This window comes from Lycorma delicatula, chromosome 12, assembly GCF_047948215.1.
Source record: "Lycorma delicatula isolate Av1 chromosome 12, ASM4794821v1, whole genome shotgun sequence".
In the NCBI taxonomy this organism is placed as follows: domain Eukaryota; kingdom Metazoa; phylum Arthropoda; class Insecta; order Hemiptera; family Fulgoridae; genus Lycorma; species Lycorma delicatula.
This window is the reverse complement of record NC_134466.1, coordinates 37,225,084-37,242,427: the sequence shown is the minus strand read 5'-3', so window position 1 is coordinate 37,242,427 and position 17,344 is coordinate 37,225,084. Positions and strand designations below refer to the sequence as shown.

The 17,344-nt window shown below is 29.0% G+C and overlaps 1 protein-coding gene across 3 annotated transcripts in view; it reads left to right on the top strand.

Annotated features, from left to right (window-relative positions):
* Window positions 1–10,863, top strand: part of Mccc1 (Methylcrotonoyl-CoA carboxylase 1) — a 44,106-nt gene extending 33,243 nt beyond the window's left edge. For all 3 annotated transcript variants that reach the window (XM_075379786.1, XM_075379785.1, XM_075379787.1), the window contains 3 exons: window positions 832–1,028; window positions 3,889–4,071; window positions 10,138–10,863. In XM_075379786.1, coding sequence (XP_075235901.1) covers window positions 832–1,028; window positions 3,889–4,071; window positions 10,138–10,236 — 479 coding nt within the window. In that variant the 3' untranslated portion in view covers window positions 10,237–10,863. The remainder of the gene's footprint in view (window positions 1–831; window positions 1,029–3,888; window positions 4,072–10,137) is intronic.
* Window positions 10,864–17,344: the final 6,481 nt, after the last annotated feature.

The window sequence follows — 17,344 nt, the reverse complement described above, 5'->3', positions numbered from 1 at the left end:
TAATACTATTTTAACATCCACAAGTGAATTTTTTTTACAACTTCAAAAAATAAAAATGTTAACACAGCACTTCATCAATAAATGTTTCAAACAATCAGCATTTTAAAATAAACAAATGAGATTGTAATAATGGAAATTCTTTTCTATTACTAAAGATATTTTCTATGTTAGGATGGCTAGCTTGAACGTCAGACAGTTCCAATTTTTTCTATTAAGTTTTCTGCTGTTGTCATTTATCTCTTAATTATTAAACGGCCCTCATAACTCATGAAATAAATCCTTTTCTTCAGAGTATATATTTTCACGCAATTTTTTAAACATTATGGCAAAGTTTCAGTCCTGTTGTGGAAGGGGTTCAGGAAATAAAGTTTTTTATAAAAAAGTTATTAATTTCTATATCAAGTATTTAGCAGCATTATGGTTTGTGAACACATTTTGTATTAATAACAATTATTCTGTTAGTTAAGCAAAGCCAGATGAAATTTTACTTTATTCCAATGGCCAGAAAACTATTATTAATTTCATAAAAAACCTGTGGACAAACAATGAATGGAAAAAAATGAATTGTATTGTAAAAAATTATATTAAATCAATTATATTTAGGTTAGATTTCATAATGAGAAATAAAAGTAATATTTAATTGTGCTTATTGAGTCTATGAGAGGCAATATCATGTATTGCTAATTAGACTAAATTCAGAATAAAATGGACATTTATATATTTTACAAGAATAGAATTACTGTATTAAAAATACATACTATTAAACAGTGTTCCTTTTAAGATTGTGCTAAATATTACTCTACATTTGTAATTTGTAATTTTTGTTTACAGAATACAATATAAATGTTACTTATGATGAAGGTAATAAATTTTTGATTGCATTTGATGATGGAAAACAAGATTTTAAAGTATCTAGTGGTAAATTAACAAAAAATGAGAGTAGTTTAGTTTTGGACTGTGATTTAAATACAAAAAAAATTACATGTAAAATATTTAAAGATAATGAAAACTTGTATTTATTTACAAAGGTAAGATTTTTATTATTATTAATGATTAATTAATGAGGTGTATACCACATAGAGCTAAATTTATATATAAGTATGTTTACTAATGAGTGTTAAATAAGTATGTCAGGGTACCACAATATTTAACCATTGACATTTCTAAATGGAATGTCCGCAGATTGAGGTGCAGCTGTTGTCGGTTAAAAATAGACATTAACAGTTCCTCCTCAGTTGTCTTTTGGCCTCCATTTATTATAATATCATTAATTAAACAACATAACTTAGTCTAGTAAATTTACAAAAATAACTACATATTTGGAGCCCATTTAATAAGTAAGACCTACATGTAAGTCTAAGGGTCAATCCATTGGAAGTGTCCCAAAAAAACATTAGCTGGTTGCTTGACCAATTCAAAAACAATTTTAACTTAACCACTTCTTTCCTACATGTTTCAAGACCTTAAAAGTGTTTTTTTTTAATTTTTATTTTAGCAGTTTACCTGTGGTGGCTATTTTTGTTACGATGTGCACACCTATTTTTGTGTTTGAAAGGGTTTATGGAAAAAATCATAACTAAAAAACTATTGGTCCTGGAAGGATGAAACAAAAAGCAATTTAATCATATTTTGTCAAGGAAAAATATTGCTCCAGTGGATTATTTATCTATCTATCTTCTTTCTACGAGAAAATTATCAATAAATTTGAACATGAAAAATGATGAAATTTCACTTTTGGTAATTTTTTTCAAGAGACAGGAATGACATACACAGTTTGAATTATTTTTATATATGTAGGTATACGTTAGTAGTTTTACCATAAATAATTTAAAGATGATATACTTACCTCTAAATTTTTATGAACTTTGAAAACTAATTTAAAAAAAAAAATTCAAATTTTGGCTTCAAATAACTCCGATGGGGCTGATGATAAAAATCTCAAATTTGTACAATATGCATTGTTGTTTTATATGTTTATGGCATTAAAAAAGTTTCTTGTGTATTGTACTAATAAAAACGTTATAACCTCTCAAAAATCATGAAAAACCTGTTAAAAGTGACACCATTTAATCACTAAATAAGTGCTACAAGGGGGGCCCCTTGTAGCACTTATTTAGTGCATTCAATTTTTTATTTATTTTTTTTATATTTAGCCCCGATGTTGAATTTGATGTTTTCACTAAATTCACTAATTTCACTAAATTTTAATGAGTTCTTTTGGCATTGTATTATACACTGTTTTATGACACTCTTCATTCACATAAATTCCTATGCAACTTTCTTTTTCTTATTATGTGAAATTACTTGAAAATAATGTAAAAATTTCACTGATTTTAAAATTTGTAAACGTAATATTATTAGGTAAAACTTATTTATTTAATATAAACGCTTTGAAACACAGTATGAAATTTGAGACACTCGGTAAAGATGTGAACAGATCACTGACAATGTCAGACTGACCAGTCTGTAACTGCAAAGCTAAATGATGCAACAAGCATAAATGAGCATGTTGCAACATGAATTTTCTTGACGACTGGAAATGACTTCAAGCGCTTGAACTGCTTGAAGTGCTTCAATTGAACACTGCAGTTGAATGGTTCAAGCAAGTCTATTTCAACTACAGTAATAAGTATAAAAATATTATAGTGCCAAGAAGACGAGAAGGAAAGTTGCAGCATTTATTTAGTGAGTAAAAATGGAATTGCTTTTAATAGGGTTTTCATGATTTTTGACAGTTTATAATGTTTTTATTAGTAAAGTGTACAAGAAAATTTTGTTATTTTCCTTAATCATCTACAAAAACACTGTAAGTTGTGCAAATTTGAGATTTTTATCACCATTCTAATCAGAGTTATTTGAAGCCAAAATTTGAATTTAAAAAAAAAAAAATAGTTTTCAAAAATTCATCAAAATTTAGGAGTAAGTATATCACTGTTAATATTATTTATGGTAAAACTACTAACGTATATCTACATATAAAAAAAATAATTCAAACTGTGTATGCCATCTCTGCCTCTTGAAAAAAATTACCAAAAGTGAAATTTCACCATTTTTCATGTTCAAATTTGTTGATAATTTTCTCATAGAAAGAAGAAAAATAAATAAATAATCCACTGGACCAATATTTTTCCTTGACAAAATATGATTAAATTGCTTTTTGTTTCATCCTTCCAGGACCAATAGTTTTTTAGTTATGATTTTTTCCATAAACCCTTACAAACACAAAAATAGGTGTGCACACCATAACAAAAATGGCTGCCACAGGTTAACTGCTTAAATAAAAAATTTTAAAAAATAGTTTTAAGGTCTTGAGACATGTAGGAAACAAGTGGGTAAGTTAAATTGTTTTTGAATTGGTCAAGCAACCACCCTTTGGTCACTTCAGGCGGATTGACGCTAAATAAATAAAATTATACTTAGAAAATCTGGAGATTTCTGAATTATCAAACTTCTTTTTTTTAAGGCTCACTAAACTGGTAGTTGAAGATTTACTTTAGGATAAAAAAAGCCTTGAATTATTCAGGAAAATATGAAATAAAACAAGAACGATAAATTACCTGAACTTTTAAGTGAAATTATTCAGCAAAAAATGATTATAGTATTGTAATATTAGTTTGATGGCTACTTGTTTTGTGTGAATTCAATATATTTATTATTTTTTGAATGTTACCTGTTTGATAAAAATGATAACCTTTATTTTAAGTACTAATTAAATAATTATATAATATCTACAGAAGAAATTTTTTGCAGCAGTCCCAATCCTGATTTTAATCATATCTAACCATTTTACTTTCTACATTAAAAAAATGTTAAATTATGTTATTAATGAATATTATTTGTTGAATATTTATTGACATATCATGCATTATTAATGTGTATATTTTACAGGATGATGTACATAAATTTATCCTGGATGATTTAATATCACTTAGTAAATTAATTAATGAGGTAATAATCGATAATGAAGCTGTATCACCGATGCCAGGAACAATTGATAAAGTTATGATAAAATCTGGGGATAAAGTTAAATCTGGAGATCCTTTGGTTGTAGTTATTGCTATGAAAATGGAGGTAAGTGGTTTTGTTGAGCAATTTTATTTTAGAAAAAGTAACTGAAAAAAGATTTAAATAAAAACACTATAAAATAATTGAAAACAAAAAAAACTACTGAGCATTATCTGAGGACTTTGGTATACAAGAATTTCTATTACTTTGTTATTGTTCTGATCAAAATATAGAAACATTTAACATCATTATGTTAAAAGAGACGTCTAAACAAGCATGGCGTTGGATTCAGGATATCGGTTCTCTGGAATTCATCATAGTTTTTACTCTAAGTTTTCCTAAGCATTTTCTAAAATTTAAATATCTTCAGATCATGTGTGTAGACATTGTAAAATTAAAAAAAAAATCTTATATTTATCTGGAACAAACTTACAATGAGGTCACCGCTATCACAGTATCTACATTCATATAATTTGTCATTTAAGAAAGGCAAAAAAATGACCATTGGAGTGTTCTCATCTTCGTCTAATATAATTGGAAATAAATATAAAAGCTGGCAAAATATTGCATGACTTTCCCAACTGTTAATAATAAAAATTAAAAGTCAAGAACCAAAAAGCAACAGAATATATTTTTTTTAGAGGTGGAAAATATATTTTAAGAAAAAAAATTTCTAAAAATATTCTTGTATAGGTTAAGCTTAACAAATTCACTTAAGTAAAGTTTTCTTTAAATTTAATACCCTCCTTGATAAAGGCTTAAAATAAGAAAAATAAAATTTTCAATAGATTTTTCTGCATTTTAGGCCCAAGGTCCATAATTTAAAAATGTTGTACACATTTCTTTGTATGAAGTATAATCTTCCAATAAAACTTTTAAAAAATATTTAAAATGAAGGGAGATAAGAGCAAAAGAACAAAAAACATATTTTTCAATTTTAAGAGGTGGGGATTGATTTCTTAAAAAAAGATTTTTTGGATTATTTATAAATGCATTGTAACAGATTTGCTTTAATTAAGTTTTTCCTAAAATTCTTCTAAAAAACATTAAATCAGTTTTTTCACAATATTTCCCTACCCCCTTAACAAACTTTGAAAAAAATTTGTATGATCAAAGCCCTAATATATAGAAATGTTTAAGCCAAATTTGAAGAAAATTGGTTTGGTCAATCCTGAAATGTAAGGTCAGAAGCAGTGAGAACACATACATTACATATACAAATGGTCTAGATGAGTTAGTTGGACCCTAAAACATAAAATTTTACAAAAAACCTGATATCCCATTTTTGACATCATCACACCATTCTTTTCCCTTTTAATATTGCTATTCTAGATGTATTTGTTGGGAAGGTAATAACAATAGGTACTGTAGCCTACCGGAAGTGTGACACTTTTTCCATAATGATATTTATAAAAAAAACATATTTTTGAGTCTTGTTCCAGTAGGCTTATATTATGCTTATTCATTATTATACATTATACAGTATCAGGTATATTATATCCATGTAACCTACATATTAAAATATTATGTTTATGTTATTTACTAGCAGGTGCCCACAGCTTTGGACGTGAACTATGATTGTTATAGCAATTGAAAAGTTTACAAATCACTGATAGAATATATAAAATATTTCTTATTGTGATTTATGAATATTCAAAGTATGATGTAATAGATTCATTATTTATATGTCCTTGATAGGTAAAATCAATATTTGATAATTTTGAGATATTTATAAACATGCAGTAACATAATTCATAAGCAGAGAGATAGATGAAATCTGTATTAATGTAGAATAATGTAAATAGTGTTTTTATATTCATTTCACACCAACATCATTGTAAACTACACTTTTGGTTCTTCCATTATCCAATTTATTTACTTGAGAACATGTAACATACAACTGCCCATGAGAATAGCAAGCAGCTTGTATATCTACATCAGCTGTATGTAAAGTTTGACCTTGTGACATATTGATGGTCATTGCAAAATATATATTAACTGGAAACTTGAATCTTTTAAAGTGAAATGGAAAGTTATTACGCATGATTGGAATTATAGGGGTAAATACAATTTCTCCTTTGCCGCAGATTGTTAAAAATAGTCGCTTCGATGACATGTTTTTGTAGAGACTTCAGATTTCTTATGAGTATAATTGGAATACCTACTTTTAATTTTAATGTGTGAGTGGTAATCTTGACACTGGTATAAGAATTCAACAACTCATTTGGATTATGAACTGCATCCTCTTTGCGAAAAAATGTATTAATGGAGCAGCATGTTTTTTCGTTTCCTGGAAATTCTTGCAGTATGCAGCTATTTATGGCATTTACTTGTTCTTTCTTGGTGGTAGTATCACACACTCACGTAACCACACATTATCGTGCAACTTTATAGACTCAATGAGTCCATAAACCTTTTTGATTAACTCTACCATTGAAGAAAATGTTCAACATAATGATGGTGGCAGAGGGAGTAATGAAGAGCACTGTCGGACGAACTTGTACGTGTGTTAAGAAGGTATTAGAAAGAAAAAAACTATATAGTAATAATATTATAATGAAAAATAAAACAGTCTAGGCTTTTATTTAATTACAAACTTGAAATAACTCTTAAATCAATAAATAAATTTTTTCATGACATGTTAAGTTAAACAAGCAATCTATCTTATGAATAGAATTAATTGTATAGTTTATGATAAGCCTTTTACTTTTCTGGCTATATATTTATAGCTGTACAGCATACTGCATTAGGTAATGTATACTTTTGCATCACATTTTGCATGTCAAAGTTTTTATAGATCTTTATGACGTCTTAAAAATAAAATTTTTAAATTAAAAAATTTCAGTAGGGTGTATGTATGTATGTATGTATGTATGTAAATTTGTATATATGTAAGCCTGATTTTGCTTGATATCTCCAAAACAGATGAACCAGTTTGGATGATGTTTTGACATGATAATTTCTATATGTGGAGAATTGATGCAATTTAATTTTGGTCACAATTGGTAGAGGGAGTATGGATCTTTTGGATCTTTTTGGGAGTATGGGATCTCTTTTCCCATATCTCAAAATACTAAAGATACTTTTTGATTAAGTTTGGTCTTATCCCAATTTCCATAAAGAGGTAGCAAAACTCTTTTTAATCTTTTTCTTCTGGATTCACAGTCACAATTGTACATTAAATAAAATAATTCCAATACATCAGAATGTCATTTTGGTTATATATTCAAGCAGTTTCATTCAGGGTTGGAGGAAAGTTGTTGGGATCATTGTTTCCAACAGTAACAAATTGCAGAGTAATGAATAAAAATTAGTGGTAAATGTCTTTTCTAATAATAGATTTATAATCCCTTTTTAAATATATCAACTTTCAGTAAAATATTACATAAAAAAAAGAAACTGGATGATTCATATAGTTTTTTGTCATTGTTTTAATTGTTACTATTAAATTAATGCACATAACATCACATCATTATAAAGACACTGGAAGAGATTTAAATAGAAACATTGTTGGATCTGTAGTGCTAAATTTACTAGATACCATCTTATTAAAAGTAAGTGTTCAAAAGAAATTTTAGAAAAAAATTACAAAAAGAAATCAGGTAAGTTAAGTGTATTATAATTAATCAACGACATTGAAATAAAACAATGACTTGTAAATATTTTTTTATTGATATTTTATATATGAAACAAAGTTAATATAGTTTGCAAAGCATTGAACTTGAATATAAATTCAAAAGGAAGGTCAGAAAAAAATAGATATTACAAGCTAAAAAATTGTTCTTGATACTCGTAAAGAACAAGACATTGTAGTATCGTGTTGTAATGATAAAATAAGCTTAATTCAGTTTTGATTGTTCGATTAATTTATAACAGTAAATCTTGTCTAAATGATCCTGTATGAAATGACAAAACATATCAATACATTAAAAAGAAAAAGAAAATTAAACAAAAATAAAAATTTCTAGAAATATACTCATCTGATAGTATTGAAAAAACAATGAGCAACATACCCCCTTCACTGTAGCAATCTTATCTCTTTTGACAAGAAGCATTGAGTTTCACATTAGTTCCTATTTGTCTTTATAAAATTCTTTACCCATTTCCTGTTTGAAGAAAGAATCCTGGTTAAAGAATTAGAAGTATTCGTCTTCAAATAATAAAATTGACTTTTTTGATTGCTATGATTATGATGTAGTGTGGGTTTTTTCACTCAGCTGTTTTTTTTTTTTTTTTTGTAACTTAAAGTACCTGTTAACTTTTTAGAAGTAGTTTTTTTTTTTATTATTTCCTGTTTAATTTACTTGCAAGGGTAGATGATCATCTTACAATGTAGTATATTAATGTTATTTTGCAAACTGGCAGGAGGTAGGGGGTCCCTACTTTAAATCTAAAATGGCAGTTTGCAACTTGGCTCTATTTAGGTGTAAACTCCATTCAAAAATGTCTTGAGTTTTTCAAGTAGCTTATTTGTATATCTATAAACACAGTAGTGGCAGCAGCCGAGTGATGAGCATTCCAATTTAGTAATCAAGAAGTTCGTAGGTTCAAATCCCTTCTTTGCTTCTCCTTAACATATTCACTAATGCAGATTATTTTTTATTAATAGCATTTATGCGAGTATAATAATATTTATATAAATCTGGGAAAAGTTATATTAATTATATGTTAGCTGATAAACTTAAATATATTTATTAACCTAAAAAGTTTTATGAACATCTGAGAACAATGGTCATGTGGGAAATAAGGAATTAACAAAAACATTAAACATATTTTGATTTATAAAACTTAAAAACAAAATAAATATTAAATAAATATAAAATAAATAAAATAAAATAAATATTTTAATTTTCAGTATGCCTATTACAATCTATAGGATGAAAATTATATATAAAAAAAAATAAATATAAATATTTTTGGGTTAAAACAGGGAAGTTGAAAATTAAAGTAAATTTATTTATTTTAATCAAGTTTTATAAATTGACATTTGTTAAATTAATAATTGTTATATAGGGTTTGGCATATAAACCTGACAATTTTTGAGGGATAATAATTAATAAACTGTGTTTTGTACTATTAAAACATTTACTATATCAAATTAATGATCAATTTTTGCAATTTATAGTGAAGTACTTACATACATTTTTTTTATTTGAATATTATGTCATCCAAATGTGTTCCATTACTCCTCACACAGTCAATTAACCTCATTCAAAAATTTGACATTGCACCCACAACAATATTGTATGCCTACTAGGAACAGACGTGTGTCGATTTAAATTGAAATGTCTGCAAAATAAACACTGCGTTATAATAACCGATTCATTATTTTTAAAATAGGCTTCAATCACAAACGCCGTTGTTCACCCAACCACGACATACTGGCTACTGAAATAGCATGAATAGACCTGTTGATGTACAACACTCCCGCCTTCTCATTGAAAGTAGTGCCAACAACAATTATTACAAAATCGTCAGATTTATATGCCAGACCCTGTATTAAATAAAATAATCAGCAAACATTAAATTCATATAGTTTTTTAGATTCTTGTAATTATTATTATTATAAACACTATATAATAAAATGGACTGAAGAAGAAAATTGGTTGCAATCCGAGTAAATGAAGGCAATAAGGAAATGAATAAAAGAAGGAAAAAAGAAATGATACTGGCAAGTCCCAAGTAGGCTGCTGCAAAATGCATTAAAAAAAAATCATTTGTGTTAGTGTATATTTGAGAAAGAAATTAAAGTTAAAAACAATGGCACGGAAACTCAAACCCAATATCATTCGACTATGAGACTGAAACAATCACCACTCGATTAATGTTGTTCCATGTCTGTAGTTAGAAAAATAAGCTACTTAAAATTCATTACAAAATGGAGTGAAGTTAGAAGCTGTTATTTTGGATTTAAAGTAGGAACATTCCCTCCTACCACTTTGTAAAAGGGCATCAATAAAGTCTGTTGTAAGCTGACCATCTGTCCTTGTAAATTTTATAAAACATGCTTGCATTTACTTAGCTGGTATAATTAATATTATTAAAGTTAATAAAAATCAATCTCATGTACAAAATAAATAATAGTTTGCATTATTAATATTTTTATAATTTTTTTTTTTTTTTTTTTTTTAGCATGTAATCAAATCTCCCAAAGATGGTGTTATACAGAATGTACTCTTCAAAGCAGGTGATAATGTCAGTAAAGGTGTACCCCTTGTTGCATGGCAGTAATATCAAACTTATTGTTACTGTACATCTATACTGTACTCTTAAATATTTATACATACTAAAATTATTTTTGTACTTAAAAATGTTCTATTATTTTTATATTAATATAAAGATTTTATCAATGGAATATGGAATAACAGTTTTCGTTTTATTTCCATTCCTTTTCAATAATTTTATTTTTACCTATGTATTCCAAAAAGAAATAGAAATAAAAATAATAAAACCATGTTTGATTGATTGATTGGCCGTAAATGATACACTGTACACTTGGCACAAATGGTAGATCTTGACCTAACTTGAAGCATATATTTTCTTACCTAACACTTTTTATCCTAACTTTTGAATTATCTCTTTTCTTATTTTTAATTCTGTAGTCTGGTATATTGGAGATTCTCTATGCCAGGACGAGGGATCCACTAGTGCCGGAACACCGTTTTGGTACTGTTATTTGGGAGAAATAAAAAATTTCACATAAAATTTGTTTTAACTTAAAGTCTTGTGTAGGTTTTATTTTAACATTAAGTATTCATTGTTATCAAATTTATTAATGAACAATATTTTTTCATTTCCTTAAATGGTATGGACGAATTTGTTTAACGAATGCTCATGTATTAAATTTTTTATGGATATTATGGTTTGGTTTGATTCTTAACTAACCTTCACGTCACTTTTATTTTTATTGATATGTTACTCATAGATTATGAGCCAATAAAAAACTATAACATAAATTATAAACATCAGATTGCTGAAAAATTGACCTTCTTTTCGATATTCGTAGGTAAATTGTGACAAAATAATTTGCTAAAAATCGTGAAAAACAGTTCAACATTTTACATGAAAAGATAAGTTTTGCTTCTTATCAGTGTAAACATTGAAATGAATGTAAACTTTTCATGACATTGTAATGTCATGAAAAGTGTGGCTGTGTGGCCCACAACCACAAGCAGCTATAACACAAAATACAATTCTTGGGGTGTTAAACCAAATGCTCTGGTACTGGAAAATTTACAAGTGTTATCCCTGATCAGGTCCTGAGGAGCATATGAGTCTTTGATATATGATAAGGTACTCTGTATGATTTCTGATGATCTTAGAAAAATAATAAACCTCTAACGTATCCTACATAAGTCGATAAACTGCAGTCTAATTGTTCCATAACATAAACATATCACAATACTGTATCCCCCCTCAATGAATTATGAGACCTTGCCATTGGTGAGGAGGCTTGAGTGCTCAGTGATACAGAGTAGTTGGACAGCAGGTGCAACCATATCGGAGAGGTATCTGTTGAGAGCCAGACCAAGGAATGATTCCTGAAAGAGGGCAGCAGCTCTTTCAGTAATTGTTAAGGGCGTAGATCAGGACGAGACTTAAACGGCCATATGAACATCACTCAGTCCTCTGAGTACTGCCCAACTGAAAGCAATGGAAAATTACAGCTGCTTTTTTTTTCCAAGAAAATGTAGCTCTCTGCATTTTCATATAGCAAAGATGGACTCACCTTCCTTGGTAAAGTATTCCGGAGGTAAACTAGTCCCCCGTTCGGATCTCCGGGTGGTGACTACTAAGGAAGGGGTCACCAGTAAATAACATTCTACGAGTCGGAGCGTAGAATGTTAGAAGTTTAAAAAAGGTTGGTAGGTTAGAGGATTTAAAGAGGGAAATGGTTAGGATAAATTTAGATGTAGTAGGAATTAGTGAGGTTCAGTGAGAAGAGGAAAGCAACTTTTGGTCGGGTGATTTTAGAATAATTAACTCAGCTTCAAATAATGGGCAGGCAGGAGTAGGTTTCGTAATGAACAAGAAGATAGGGAAAAGAGTAGAGTATTTCAAAATGCATAGAGATATAATCATTGTAATAAGAATAAAATCAAAACCTAAACCGACAACGATTGTTAACATCTATATGCTTACAAGTGCCCATGATGATGAGGTAGAGTGTGTATACAAAGAAATTGATGAAGTAATTAAACACGTAAAAGGAGATTGGAATGCAAGCATTGGAAAGGGCAAGAAAGGAAATATAGTGGGTGAGTATGGGCTGGACAAAAGGAATGAAGGAGGGGGCTGACTTATAGAGTTTTGCATGAAGTATAATTTAGTAATTGCCAACACCCAATTTAAAAATCATAATAGAAGAATATACACTTGGAAAAAGTCAGGCGATACTGCAAGGTATCAGATAGATTATATCATGGTTAAGCAAAGATTTAGAAATCAACTTGTTGACTGCAAAACTTACCCTGAAGCAGACATTGATAGCGACTTTTAATTTAGTGATAATGAAATGTAGATTGGGGTTTAAAAACCTGAAGAAACGGTGTCAGATGAATCAGTGGAATTTAGAGAAGCTTGAGGAAAAGGAGGTAAAGAAGATTTTTGAGGAGGACATCGCAAGAGGTCTGAGTAAAAAAGATAAGGTAGAAAATGTAGAAGAAGAATTGGAGAATGTGAAAATCAGCAGAAGTGAACTTAGACGGAACAAAGAGAACTGGTAGAAAACCTTGGGTTATAGACGATATATTGCAGCTGATGGATGAACGTAGAAAATATAAGAATGCTAGTGATGAAGAAAATAAAAGGAACTATTGACAATTAAGAAATACTATAAACAGGAAATGCAAACTAGCGAAAGAAGAGTGGAATAAAGAAAAGTGTTCAGAAGTGGAAAGAGAAATGAACATTAAAAAATAGATGTAAGGTAAAATAGATGGAGCATACAGGAAAGTTAAGGAAAATTTTGGGGGTACATAGATTAAAATCTAATAATGTGTTAAGCAAAGATGGTACACCAATTTATAATACGAAAGGTAAAGTCGATAGGTGAATGGAATATATTGAACAGTTATATGGAGGAAATGAATTATAAAATGGTGTTATAGAGGAAGAAGAGGATGAAATGGGAGAAACAATACTGAGATCTGAATTTAACATAGCATTAAAAGATTTGAATGGCAGAAAGGCTCCTGGAATTGACGGAATACCTGTAGAATTACTGCGCAGTGCATGTGAGAAAGCGATTGATAGATTATACAAACTGGTGTGTAATATTTATGAAAAAGGGGTAGTTCCATCAGACTTCAAAAAAGGTGTTATAGTCATGATACCAAAGAAAGCAGGAGCAGATAAATGTGAAGAATACAGAACAATTAGTTTAACTAGTCATGTATCAAAAATCTTAACTAGAATTCTATGCAGAAGAATTGAGAGGAGAGTGGAAGAAGTGTTACGAGAAGACCAATTTGGTTTCAGGAAAAGTATAGGAACAAGGGAAGCAATTTTAGGCCTCAGATTAATAGTGGAACGAAGATTAAAGAAAAATAAACCAACATACTTGGCATTTATAGATGTAGAAAAGGCATTCGACAACGTAGACTGAAACAAAATGTTCAGCATTTTAAAAAAATTAGGGTTCAAATACAGAGATAGAAGAACGATTTCTAACATTTACAGGAATCAAACAGCAACAGTAATAATTGAAGAACATAAGAAAGAAGTCGTAATAAGAAAGGGAGTCTAACAAGGATGTTCCCTATCCCCATTAGTTTTTAATCTTTACATGGAACTAGTAGTTAATGATGTTAAAGAACAATTTAGATTCCGAGTAACAGTACAAAGTGAAAAGATAAAGATGCTACAATTTGCTGATGATATAGTAATTCTAGCCGAGAGTAAAAAGGATTTAGAAGAAACAATAAATAGCATGGATGAAGTCCTACGCAAGAACTATCGCATGAAATTAAACAAGAACAAAACAAAAGTAATGAAATGTAGTAGAAATAACAAAGATGGACCACTGAATGTGAAAATAGGAGGAGAAACGATTATGGAGGTAGAAGAATTTTGTTATTTGGGAAGTAGAATTACTAAAGATGGACGAAGCAGGTGCGATATAAAATGCTGAATAGCACAGGCGAAACGAGCCTTCAGTAAGAAATATAATTTGTTTACGTCAAAAATTAATTTAAATGTCAGGAAAAGATTTTTGAAGTATATGTTTGCAGTGTCACTTTATATGGAAGTGAAACTTGGACAATCGGAGTATCTGAGAAGAAAAGATTAGAAGCTTTTGAAATGTGGTGCTATAGGAGAATGTTAAAAATCAGATGGGTGGATAAAGTTACAAATGAAGAGGTGTTGCGGCAAATATATGAAGAAAGAAGCATTTAGAAAAATATAGCTAAACGAAGAGACAGACTTATAGGCCACATATTAAGGCATCCTGGAATAGTCACTTTAATATTGGAAGGACAGGTAGAAGGAAAAAATTGTGTAGGCAGGCCACGTTTGGAATATGTAATACAAATTGTTAGGGATGTAGGATGTAGAGGGTATACTGAAATGAAACGACTAGCACTAGATAAGGAATTTTGGAGAGCTGCATCAAACCAGTCAAATGACTGAAGACAAAAAAAAAATAAAGTTAATTTGTAGATTTTCAAAATGTGTATTTGAAAATGTATATTCATGTATTTTCTCATTTAATATCATTGTCCATATGTTGATTCAGCTGATATTTCTTATATAGAATTAAGTTATGTTAATTTCATTTAATGTTTTTAAGGTTATGTTTTAACATAAGTTCATTTATTTTCTTTCACATTAAAGTCAAATTTCTTTTGGCAAATACAAGCTGTTTTTTCTTTTATTTTTGTTAACTTTACCCAACAGTGAGTATTATTGTTAAATGCTAGAAAATAAAATGAAAATCGCAATATGAAGGAAACATCCATCCTGGTTTACTTCCAAAAGGTGTAATTCTTCGGCATGATAATGGTCACTTCCATACCACTCAAAAAGCATGGGAAACTACATTCAAAAGACTGGTTCCACCTTACAGTCCTGATGTCGCACAATCAGATTTTTGTTTTTGTTTGTCCTCAAAAGATATTTATGTGGTACAAAGTACGGCAACAATGAGAAGGTAAACAAGAACTTGGTACACGAAGGGCTCACACAATAAGGTGAACAATTATTTACAATTGGGATAAAAAGCTCACAGTAAGATGGGAATAGTACCTAAATTTAACTGGGGATTATGCTGAAAAGACGTAATAGTTTAATTGTTTGAATAAATATAATTTCTCTCTTAATTATGGAACTACCCTCAAATATGGTCCCAAAAGTTGTCTCAAGTGAAAAATATAGCAAAAATTAAGTACTTTTTCTCTTTATTAACTAGTGGAAAGTAGTCTGATGGTTTCAATTATGATATTGTACATTTAGTAACGAAAAACAAGTTTTAAATTGAAATTTGACAATTTTTGTAACTTCTCATTGCTGAGATACATAGCTTCAAAGAGATTCTTTATCTTTCATTTTAAGCTCTGTAGGATAGTTTTACAGGAAATACAAAACATAATAAAATTGGGGGACTAGGTGAAAACCATAAAGATAATTGTAAAAAGGGAGGCAAATTTTTAACTCAAACTTAGAAGGCAGGTTGAAGAAAACTAAAATTATTTACATATACTAATTGTAAATTTTAACCGATATGTAAAATGGAACAATACATTTAACATTTTTAAGGAAAATTATTTGAAAATGAAAAGAAAGTAATAGAAATAAGGAAAAAATAAGGACTGTGATCTTTCCTTAATTACGTTTCACTTTAAAAAAGAAGCAATAAAATAAATACTTAACAAAAAATTTGAGAGTGGAATAATGAACCAAATAGATATGAAGATTGGTATTCTGTAGGTGTTTCCTAAATGAAAGAGTACAATCAGGGTACACAAAGATGTTTGGGATAGTTGTTATGATGAAGAGTATTGCTGTAAAATTGCACTTGGAGCTCCATGTTAGCTTGTTTGTTATTGAGGTAAAATGCACAAACTTCAGTTTTATTGACACTGGATTTAAGTTACCACTTCTTTTAAAGTAAAAGTTTTTTTTTAGAGCTTAGATTGACTAAATCCTCTGTGAAAATTGTCTTGTCCCTGTCTGGCTGAGATCTCTGGCTCTGCAAGCAAGAACAATGTCATCTGACTAGCAAAATTTTAGTGGTTAAAGTGGTACAGGTAGTACTAGCCTTCTGGTACGTAATGGGTATAAAATTGTTACTCCTGAAACGTTCACCACAAGGTTGGTTATGAAATATTTTAATGATATGAAAACCTTCTGGTGCTCGAAGTAGGAGAAAATTATAGATCAGTGAAAATTCTTCATTATTTGCATTTCTTGTAAACTATTGTCAACCATCATCTATTAGTTTTTACCTGTTTTATTAACAATGAGTGATTAAAGAAACCCTAATGTTTGAATATTATAATTTATAGCTTAACTATTCAATCGAGAATATATAATATAATATTATATATATATATACATTTTACTTGGGAATGTATGTTTTTAAGGTAATAAAAATGAATTTCATCTATTTATCTCACATAAGTTTTTGACTAAAAAATAGCCTGTCAATATTTGAAACAATCATTTATGAGAAAGGAATCAGCTTTATTGTTGATTACATTAAAATTAAAACAAAACTTGTCTAGCATATTTGATATAGTAAACAATTATATAAAACAATATATATCTGATATAGCAAAAACAACTGCATCTTAATACAATTAATTAAAATGAAAAATTTTCTGTTATTAATTTAATTTGAGCTAAGTTTGAATTTTGTAAATATACAATTTATGTATCTGGTATTAAATAAAACTATACATGAGGGTCTTAGAAAAATTAAAGATACAACTAGCTGTGGAGGCAAAAACATTTGTAAGAGGGGTTAAATACTTTCAGAATAGTAGCTTGGTAACCTTGTGATGACTTTTTATCAGCTGTTTAAGTAAAAGTGTTTTGTTTAAATCCTCAAAATTTCATTTTACAATGGCAAATCCTCTTTAAGGTTACAAATTATTAGAACAGTGTGCAGCGATTTGTGTTTTACTTTTTGAAGATGAAAAACTGGTAAACATTTACTTTTTGTATGACAAAAAAATGTGGGCAAAGTTGTATGAATCACAAGCTGGTGGAAAAATTAAAAAATGGTAGAACTTCAATGACTAATGAGCACCATTCTGGATGTTCAATTAAACTTTCAACACCAGCGCATGAAACTTGCATCTAGGATGACTGACTGATTGCAGTTGAGATTATAGCT